The 10,254-nt window shown below is 43.3% G+C and overlaps 1 protein-coding gene across 2 annotated transcripts in view; it reads left to right on the top strand.

Moving 5' to 3' along the window:
- The first annotated feature begins 319 nt into the window (after positions 1 to 319).
- Positions 320 to 10,254, top strand: part of SHTN1 (shootin 1) — a 70,228-nt gene continuing 60,293 nt past the window's right edge. Inside the window, exon 1 of one of the 2 annotated variants that reach the window (XM_055810861.1) lies at positions 320 to 521. In XM_055810861.1, the coding sequence (XP_055666836.1) occupies positions 464 to 521 (58 nt within the window). In that variant the 5' untranslated portion in view covers positions 320 to 463. The remainder of the gene's footprint in view (positions 522 to 10,254) is intronic. The other variant, XM_055810856.1, reaches the window with a different exon arrangement.

Below are 10,254 nucleotides of genomic sequence, written 5' to 3'. Positions count from 1 at the left end.
TTCTGCCCGGCCCACGGGAGACCCGTGGGGGGACACCCTAGGGGGCTGGCGGGAAGGGCCTTCAGTCAGGGCCCATCAGTGCCTACGTGGGGCTGGCACTCCGGCCACCCCAACAGGGCAGTGAGGACGCCCGTCTCCGCAACAGCTGGTGGCTGTTGTGCCCCCTGCCCCCTCGTCCACAAGCCGAGTGGCCCTGGGGTGTAGCCGCGGCCGGCCGGCGGGCGTGCGGGCCGAGTGCCATCCTGCCGGCCGGTGCCCGCCCGCGGGCCGAGGTGCCGCCGTGCCCGCACCTCGCACATGCTCACTGGGACGCCGCGGGAGTCTGGGCATGTGCAGAGCGGGCCGGGCCGCTCGCCGCGCCCGCCGCGCCCCGGGGCTCCGCCGTCCCTGCCCCCGCTGCCAGGTGAAGCCGCGCTAGGTGAGGCGGAGCGGGGCAGCCGCTGGCCGGCGGCGGCGGGGCAAGATGAACAGCTCCGACGAAGAGAAGCAGCTGGAGCTCCTTGCCAGCCTGAAGGACCAAGGTAGGGGCGGGCGGCGCCGTCGCCGCCTCCGGCGCTGGGGAGCGCGGCTCCCCCTCCGCCGCCGCGGGCCCTGGCTCGGCCGGCGGGAGCGGCTGCCGGGCGGCGGCGTGAGGCGGCGGCGTGAGGCGGGGGCTCCGTGCCCGGCCCCGCGGGGGGTCGGGGCGCGGCGGGGCGGGCGCGGCCTGTGCCGGGGAGGGGGGGCGGCTGCGGCCTGAGCGTCCCCCGCCCGGCGGCCAGGTCCCTCCTTCCGAGGCCTCTTTCACCCTCCCTCCACGCAGAGGAGAAAAAAGCCTGAACAAAATAAATCGGGGGAGCAAAACGTTTCGGTGGTACCCCTTGCCAGTGCCCGCCGCAGCTGCCTCGCCGCCCGCAGGTGGGCTCGGCTGAGGCGGGGCGGGCGTGGGCGTCGCGGCGGCCCATGGTGGGCGGGCTGAGGGCAGAGGCTGCGGTGCTGGTGGCACATGGACTGCCCGCAGCCCGGGCCTTGCTGCCCTGTGCTCGGTCTGGCCCATGGGCTGGTGGTGGGCATGGCTCACGGTGGGCAATGGGTCCCTGGCCAGCGGTACTGGTGAGCCCAGATGTCTGGCCGGCTGCAGGAGGTGGAAGTCTGCCTTGCTGTCTCTCGAGCTTCACGTGGTGTGCCTGGCTGTGCCGAACCTGGCATCGTGTCCCATCTCCCGCCCTGCGCTGCAGGATCTGGTGCTAACCCAGCCCAGCCAACACCATCCATCCCTCTCCCTGTCAGTGTGCAAACTTCCTACCCGTGGCTTGGGGCTCGCCTTGGTACGCCAGACGTTTCTGTAGGGCCTTTGTAGTGCCAGTGTAAATGAAAGGGAGCAGTTGTGTTGGACTGGTTTGGATTCCTGTGTGAGTCACTCTCGGTGCTTTTGGAGAAAAGTCCAGTACTTCAACTTTATAGATATTCAGCTTTGTGAGTGAATAGTTCGGCTCGGAAGCTGATGCATTGTAAACAGTTCTTCTGTAAGAAGGGGAATGGAAAAGAGCTTGGATGCTCAAAAGGCAGCCCATTTTTTAACTTCCCTGGTCAGTCAATCCCCAAACCAGGTTGGTCTAGCAAAGTTTCTACTTTGGTTAGATAGGTAGGCAACACTTGAAAAATGGGCATTACCAGCTGTTTGAATTGTGGACATCTGCTTGTGAACATGCTTCAAACAATTGGTGTGGCTCCTGTCTCACAGCACCATGTGCAGTAGGTGCAGAGTACCAAGCCTGTAACTTGCAGCTGTTAATTCCCATAACTGTGTTCTCCTGGTCTCCCATGAGCCTGGGAGGAGCTGTTTGGAAAGGACCTGTTGGACAAAGTTGTGTAAAAGAGTGAAATTATGGGGGTGTGATCAGTGCCCTTTTTCTGTCATTTTTTCTTGGCCATCAATGTGCTTGGTCACTATTGCTGTATAGCAGAAGCTTTTCTTAACCAAATTTCAGCTGGATTTTTATGAACTATTTATGACCTGCTTTGACACTTCTTTTTTTGGTTGTTCCTGTACACTCAGCATTGTAAATTCATGATTACTGGCTGGACTGGGTAGATTCTGACTTAAAAGGATTTCAGTGGGTATAAAATTTATGATAATCTTTTAGCTGTGCATTTTGATAACACGAGACCAAAAAATAAGGCTAAAAATCTGGGTTTTTTTGCCGACTGCTTCTTGCCAGTACTGTTGGATGGTACCAGCTCCAGTACCAGAGGAGCTGCCTGTGCAAAAAAGACAGTTGCTAAAATGGCAATAATTAGTTGCAAAAAGGCAGGTTTGGGTTGTTCTTTAGAGAAATCCTAGCCTCTTGAACTTGGTTAGGTTGAGGCTTCAGATCTGATGTCTGAAAGTCTTCTGCTCCAGTAGGCTGAGTATCTTTTAAGGTCTAATGAAATTTTACAGGACTGCAGGAATTAGTTCAAGGGAAAGTTACTGTAACTTGAGGACTGGCTGTCCCAGATCCACTTAAGCTGTTGAAACAGAAACTGTACTCGGCACACCTTGTCCTGTAAGGCATTTTTTGGTGGATGTTCATCCCCAAATGCAGGAGTTGTAGAGTGTTGTTGTGAGGCTAACAGATGTTTTTGTAATTGTATGGCTGGTGAGAAAGTTTTAGCCACTGGAAAACTTTTGAAAATACTCTCCTATATGCTGTTTCACATCTAAACCAATGCAAAATTATGGCAGCACACCACAGTTAAATTAATAGTTACATTATGTTAACTGACAAGTCTGAGGTGCCCAAAGAAAAGAATTCAAGTGATGAAAAGGTAATGAGATGCATAAAATTGTCCTAACAGTAATGACCTAAATATTGTTGCTGTAGGTAAGTAAATTTTTTTCCCTCTTTATATAATGGAATTTTGAATATATCATTTCCCCTCCAATCATATTGATAACAAGACTATTTTAGATACTAACAACTTTCCTCAAGTAATTTTAGGATGCTCCATTAAACAGGGGCAGCGTGAAAAGAGGAGGAAGAGCAGCCTTTTATTTTTCCTCTTTACTGCTTCCAGGTGTAGATAGCAGTATTACTCGGTAAGTAAATGCTGTTGGTGGAAGGATCTGCTGTCTCTGAATATTTGGGGTAATGGGTGTATGTACTTATCATGTCTTGTCTTTAACGCCTTCAGAGTGGCATATGGCTTCAGACTACTGTAACATTATGGTCTGTAGTCAGATTTCTGGTAAACACCCATTGATTTGGAGGGGTTTCAGAGAACATTTGTTCAGTAGCGGTTGTTTGGTTTCTCTTTCAGGATGTGTTTTTCTAGTCTTGAGAAACTTGCCTGACACCAGCTAACTAAAGTGTCTGAGAAATGAGGCAAAAGGTAGAGGGGAAGGCAAATAGCAGCGTAGGTGGCTGATTGCTGTCACATTTCAGCTACTGCTTATACTTTTCCTAATCAAGGTCAATACATTGAACCTGAGGCAGGTGTTGTGTAGCTGCCTGCTCAATTCTCAATGGCAGCTGTGATGCTGACTGGTGTCTGCGCAAACTCGTGTGGCTGTTTGGCAGTGCTCTGAACAGCAACAAGGGCACTGCAGCTGTCTGTGTGCAAGATACATTTATCTTTCTCCCATGCTGAATTTTCCAAGTCCTGTGTGTTAGACTGAGATACCTGATACTGATCGTCCTTTGGCTTGCTCCATTACCAAGTTTAAGGTGAGCATCATGAAGAAACATGATCTCTGTATTGATGATATTTAGGACTTAAAAGTATTGTTTGACTTTTAATCCTGTGAATAGCTTTCTGAGATGGCTTGGTTTGATAAAGCAGATCCACTATAAATATTAGTATTACCTAACCGTACTTTCAAGTGGTATTTCTAGCAGTGTACTTTTCTATTCAGCTGGCCCTTATAATTCCTATGGGTAAGACTTAGAACTGAAACAAACCCAATCAAGTGGGCAAAGCCTTGCATTATTAGTGGTTGGTTGTAGAACCTGAGGAACTGTAGCAAGCTAACAGCTATGTTGTAACAGTAGTTGATTACCTGCCTGGAAGATTGCCTTGTTTGTCTTTCCTTTTATTTGCACTGCTGGTACTTTGCCCTTAAAGACAGAGTCATTTTCCGCTGCGGTCACTTTTGTTTACTCGAAAACAAGAGTCAGCAACCAAAACATCTAGAGTTAAAACTAGGTAAAATTACACTTCAGCTGCCACTATCACAGTCACATTTCTGGTCACTTGGTTAAATTACAGTGGTTAACAACTCCTGTTAACTATACATATACTAAGCATGGTTACATTGCCTGGGTTTTCTTTGTCAGTTTTGAAGGTCTTGCTCTGTGTTTGTTGGCTGGATTTGATGAAGTGTGGTGATTTCTAGTCTCAAGCACTATGGCTCTATGATTTTTTTTTTTTTAAGATCTATGCAATCTCTTTATTTATTTTTTTTTTTAATGTCAGAATCTTTGAATAAGGGAATATTCTAAGAAACAGACTACCAATCTAACGGCGATATCTCAGGGTAATACTTTTTAAGTATCTGTTATTGATAAGCTCTTAATGTGGTTTGACAAATTTATTCTTCTTTGTGGCAGAGGGATAATTTATATGGCCAGAGGAATTTCTTTGTTTAGGATATATTGTTGGCTGCTATGTTTCTCTGTTGTCATCTTCTCTATAGTTGTTCCTCCCCCATATACCCATGTATGTGGGTGTTCGTACACAGCAGTCATCGTTCACCAGCAGAACCCACCCTGCCTGAATGTTTTTTTTTCATGTATTAATGTTTAAAAGTGTTTTCCACTTTAGTTTCTTGTGTGGAACCCTACCTGCCTTTCAGAAACTTGTGAAGGCAAGTCTTTTGGTGTGAGCTTAGTGGTTGGGCTTTGTCAGGTAGTGGTGTATTTAATTTCTCTGTCCACGTTCCAGGAAGCTGTAAGACTGCAGGATGCAAACTTGGGATCTCATGAAAAAAATTTTTTGTACACATTTCTACAGATTTGAGTAAAATCAAAGCATGTGGGAACCCAGATGCAGGATCTGACTTACAGTATTTGTACTTAATGCTTACCTTTGTATACTTACACACCTGATTTTTATTTGTTTATTTTTTTAAGAACTGTTTGGTAATGGAATCTTGTAGGTATCAGCTAATGCAACTGACATGTGACCAAAAGCTTAGTTTGGCTCTGTAAACTTTAGGCCCAATAATATATTTATATATGCTGACTCAGGATTTGGAGTCATTGTGAAGTAACGAGTATAATGCCATTACATATATTAACCATTACACATATTAACCATTACACAAGCCTGTAAGTGCTTGTTCCTCAGCTCCATCTCTCTTTCATGGAGGCCCAGGAGATGTTAGAAATGCTTCCCAGGCATCAGTTTGAAGTAGTTTGCACATGGCTGGCACTACTGATGTCACACCGTGTCCTGTTGAAATAGAGATCACCCGGTTAAGTGAAGGGGATCTTTGAGCCTAAAATGGGAAACAAGAGAAAAGTTGAGCCTTTTTGACTTTTGTTTACACTTTTGACAGCAATTCACAGGTCTTACGCATGCTGTGCTTGTAGGGAGACCATTGCTATTTGAGAGGTGGTTTGTAGAAAAGACTTAGCCTGACTCCCTATTCCAAGTACACTGGGATGAGGTGGGTGGTGGCAGCAGTCCCATTAAAGTGTCTGGTGCAGTGTTGCTGTCGGGGGTAATTCTCTCTCTAATGATACATCTGAACCTGCAAAATGCTGGTTGTTAGTTTGCTTCTACCAACAAAAGATGACTTCACTGGGATAGCTTGTTTTATCTGGAGTGAAGGCCTTCTCACACTGTAAGCTCTTTCTCTTGCCTGTACCAGCAAAGACATGCCTGTTCCATAGTCTAGAAGAATAAATAGCGGAATGACACTTGCTTCCTTTGACAGCTCTACATAGTTTTTGATTAAATAAGTAGATTTGAAATGCTGAAGTGTCATTACTTGTTGATTTGGCATGGAAGGGCTTTCAGCCTACTTAAAGACTACCCTGGTTTGCAATATAAATGCAATATAAATATAAATAAAAAAGAAGTTCATGTAGCTTTTAAAGGTTGTTTTTTTAATTTGTATTTTCAATGTACAGCATTAGAAAAAGAGTTAATGAATTTTTAAATAAAAAGAGTAGGAAGTCTCTCACCACCTTGCTCTGTGTAAGTGAAGGTGTCTTTTCTGTTGTTCACTATGAATTATAGTCATTACATACTTTTATCCTTGTGACCTCATTTTACTAACAAGTGCTTTTTAGCCACAATAAGTATCTAATATATAAAACATTTAATTTAGATAATGTGTATCTGCTGGTAGCAAATCCAGGTTCAGAAGACTCAGGTTCACAACTAAAAATCAAAAGACTGAGATATAGTTAAAGGACCTTCTGCATACAAAGTTACCTCCTTAATTTAATACAGATAAAGTACATTGATATATCTTGACAGGACAGTTCTTTCTGGCCCACTGAGCTGTGGAATAAGTAGCTGCTGAATGAGCATGGTCATGCTATGAAGGAACATGCTGTGTTCACTCATGTTGGCTGTTTTGTGGTTTGAGTGTTTTACAGTAAAAGCAAGTAAGGCTGGGAATGTTTTGGGTGGGCTAAGAGCTCTTTTTCCAGCTCTTTTCTCTCCTTAGTCTTGAAGTAAAGTTGTAATGTTGCCCTTGTACTGCGTGAAGATAGCCTGAAGCAAAGAAATAGGGTTTGTATCCTGATATTTTTTTCCTATAATACTGTTGTGTATCAGGAATAGTTCTATTAAGGTAAACTTAGTGTCGGACAGCGATAGTTTCTGGAGTTGTCTCTGATACTTATTTATTATAGTTCTTCAGGATTCACTGAAGGCTAATGAGTACAACATAGGCATTTTACTATCAATATATACTACAGTACTGATGCTTTGATAAAATGATGTACAGTTACGGAATTTTACTAGCACCTTTAGTAAAGCATTTTAGTCTGTTTCATTCACCACTGATTTATTGGAAAGAGTTTTTATTCCAGGGTTAAATTATGTATAGCACAATCTGAGTGAGTCAAGGTGAGATGTAAGAAGTTTTGAGATGCTCAAGTGCCATTGTCATATTGTGTGAGCACCTTCATAGGTTAAGGTGAAAAAATAGTCCTGTCTCACAGAGAAGGTTTAGGGAGGTCCTCATACAACAGGATTTATTGCTTGTTGATTTATAAATGGGTGATAATGATAACTTTTGATCTACCAAAGTGCGTTTTAAGGCTAAATAAGCTATATGAGATTTGGAACATGTAAAGTGTTGCCTAGTGCTGCTGGTATTAATTGTTTTAGGGTCATTTTAGAGTAAAGAGATGATTGTCACCTTTATGGCATTTAGTTGTTCAGTGAAGGTTATGTAGACTTTGAGTTTATTTTAGATGGCCTCAAAACTTATTGTATGTAAAACACTTGAAAAACTTTGTATAAAACCTTCCCAATACCCCCTCCAATGTTCAGAAAAAAAAAAGCCCTCCAATTTCCATCTTCTGCCTTTGCAGAGAATCTGATATACAGCAGAAAATGGTGTAGTCATTTTAAAATTATTATTTCTGTTTCCAGGCCTGATAAAAACAGCAATTTCTTCATTAGACTTAGTGTATAATAAATCCAAAACTGAAAATCTGAATGATGGGATCTGTATTGGAGCTTTATCTAGAGGTTGCCATCCACGAAGAACAATCTTGTTTTAAGATACCAGATCCTTGCTATGCATTAGCTGTATTCAAGGCAGAACTAACAGTTTTGCAGTGACTGTAAGGGGGTGGGCATGGTAAAAAGGCACTGCAGAAAGTTGCCATGTGAGTGCAGCATGAAGTAGCTGATGATTTTGTGTTTGTGTTCCGCAATGAAATTCCACAATGAATGTGCTGTGGATAACAGTCAGCAGCAAAAGAGGGAAGGGCTACCCATAACAGACGGTTTAATTCCCAGTCTCTCACAGGTGAGCCCTCACTGGAATTACTGGAGCGTTGTGTAAATTGTCTCCTTGTCTTTTGGTAACTTGTTCCTGTATCCATGCCTTCAGGGCAGCTGATTCAGAGTTCTCTGTTCATGGAGCATGTGAGGAGAGCTAAGGGTGGGGCAAATCTATATTTACATTTTTCAGTCATTTTTAAAGCATTGCATAGCAAGTATGAGTTCCAGGCAAGCAAACACTAGCAGTTTTCAAGTATGAAGAAACTATATCTGTTGATACAGCCTTCATTCCTTTTCTTGCATCTGGGTGCTAGGAATCTCTTTCCTTGTTTTCTTAAAGGGAACAGGGAAATTAGAAGTGGAACACTGATCAAGAGGCATAGCTTTTCTGTTCCATGTTCATGTGCAGGAAATGTGTTGTTTCACTAAAGGCGCTCTTTCTTAGAGCAACTGCATCAGTGTGGTTTCTTCCTTGTTCATCTACCTGTTGGTTTTGTGTGCTTCTTGACTATGGGAGGTGGGTAGGGGTCTCCGGGCTAGGTAAGGAGGAGTGGGGACAAAGTAAAGGGATGGATGGGAAACCTTGGTTTTACTGGCAGGGGGATGCATGGCACATTTTTAAGAAACCTGATTTTGTTTGTTCTGCTCTTCAGATATATCTTTTTACTTGGATGAGCAGGAGTGAGGATTTTTTTCCATCTGTTCAAATAATCAGATTTTCTGTGAGTTTGCATGTGGACCGTGACTTTGTTTTCAGTGGTTTTATTTAACTTTTTCCTCTTTGAGAGCCCTGCAAATTTTTCAACGCTGCTGATCACAGCAAAGCTGAGATTCTGGCTAAGAGATTTCTAGTGTTCCTTCATTTCCCTTTCTAGTTAATACAGTCAGCAAGGTCTTGCCATTTCCCCATTGCTGGTCAGGGCACACAAGGAGCAGAGTCCTGTGTTTTGAGTTACTAGCCCAGGAGCTAATACTGCTTTCTGTATCCCAGACTTCATGTACGTCAGTCCTGCATCTATGAAATGAAGTGGTCTTGCAGAAAAGAGGAATTAGGATAATTTGAGTTTTTTACATTGGAGGTACTTCTGTGCTGCTGCTGAGAGTAATAGTCATGCTGAAGGCAAGCAGAACAGTGATGCCATGGACCTAGCTTTCAGGAGTGAGTTGGATTAGTTTTATTTCAACAGATTTTTAAACTCTGGAGAAGCAGAAGAGGCTGTCACAACAGTGTAAAGTGTAACTTTCATTTGTAAGAGCTTCTTGTTTGAAAAAGTTTAACTATCTAAAGCTAGAAAGGGCTAGCGGGTTTTCGGGTGGCTAATCTGCCAGATTGTACATGTTCATGTCTTCAGATGTAGGGTAAGACATGTTAAGTTTAAGATGAAACTCCAACATCTCTGCTATTGTCAGCTGAAAACCATATATTCACATCCTTTATCCAGTTTTAATTAAGTTGGATTGAAATAAAACCTGTATGCTAGTATAGCTTCTCTTAGGTATAAGAAAAAATTTGAGAAGATGCCACAGGGCTGGGATAAAGTGCATAGTGATGTCGGGAGCCCTCTCATTTTATTCTTGCAGCATGCATCTTGAAGACTGAACAGTGTTGCTTTCTAGCGAGGTTTGTTGTTCTAAGGTTTGGAGGTGTATTCAGCTTCTTTCTAGCGACAATAAAATTTCTATGGTCTTGGAAGCAAAACAACCCATATGGGACACACTGAAAGGACAACAGAATTGGGAAGTTGTGGTAACAATGGCATGTCTCTAAGGTAGTAAAATAAAAGATGTAAGAAGACACATAAAAATACACAGTAAACTGGAAGTTTAATTGGTAGCTGATCGATTGTTTCTGCATATTATTTACTGGTTTGAAACTGTGGATCTCTAGCATCCTGGAGGTTGATCCCTTCCCTGCTGATCCCTGCAGCTGAGTTCTTGTGTGATTCCAAGTAAATCATACAATCATTTCATGACTCCAGTGTGGAGTTTAAAGAAAAAGGTCTGTCCTAGGACTCTTGTTGGAAGAAAATGTTAGTAAATAAATAAATAAATAAAGGCGCTCAGCTACTCTGGAGTTACATATGTGTAACAGTATTGTATTAACCGTGCTTTCTAGGATTGATCTGTAACCTGAGCCAGTGTGGGTATAAAATAGTGAGTGCAAGCCAGTACATTCACTTTGTAATTTTTGAACTCAATCAATAAGGTTGTTTAACTCTCCATTGATCAAAAATTGATTGTTTTGGGAGCCACCATCTTTTTCAGACACTTTCCAATTACTTCAATTCTACAAGGATATCCAGTTCATCCACTATTAATGAA

This window comes from Falco peregrinus, chromosome 1 (assembly GCF_023634155.1).
Source record: "Falco peregrinus isolate bFalPer1 chromosome 1, bFalPer1.pri, whole genome shotgun sequence".
Lineage (NCBI taxonomy): Eukaryota > Metazoa > Chordata > Aves > Falconiformes > Falconidae > Falco > Falco peregrinus.
The sequence above is the reverse complement of the archived record's forward strand: the minus strand, read 5'-3'. Positions and strand labels throughout refer to the sequence as shown.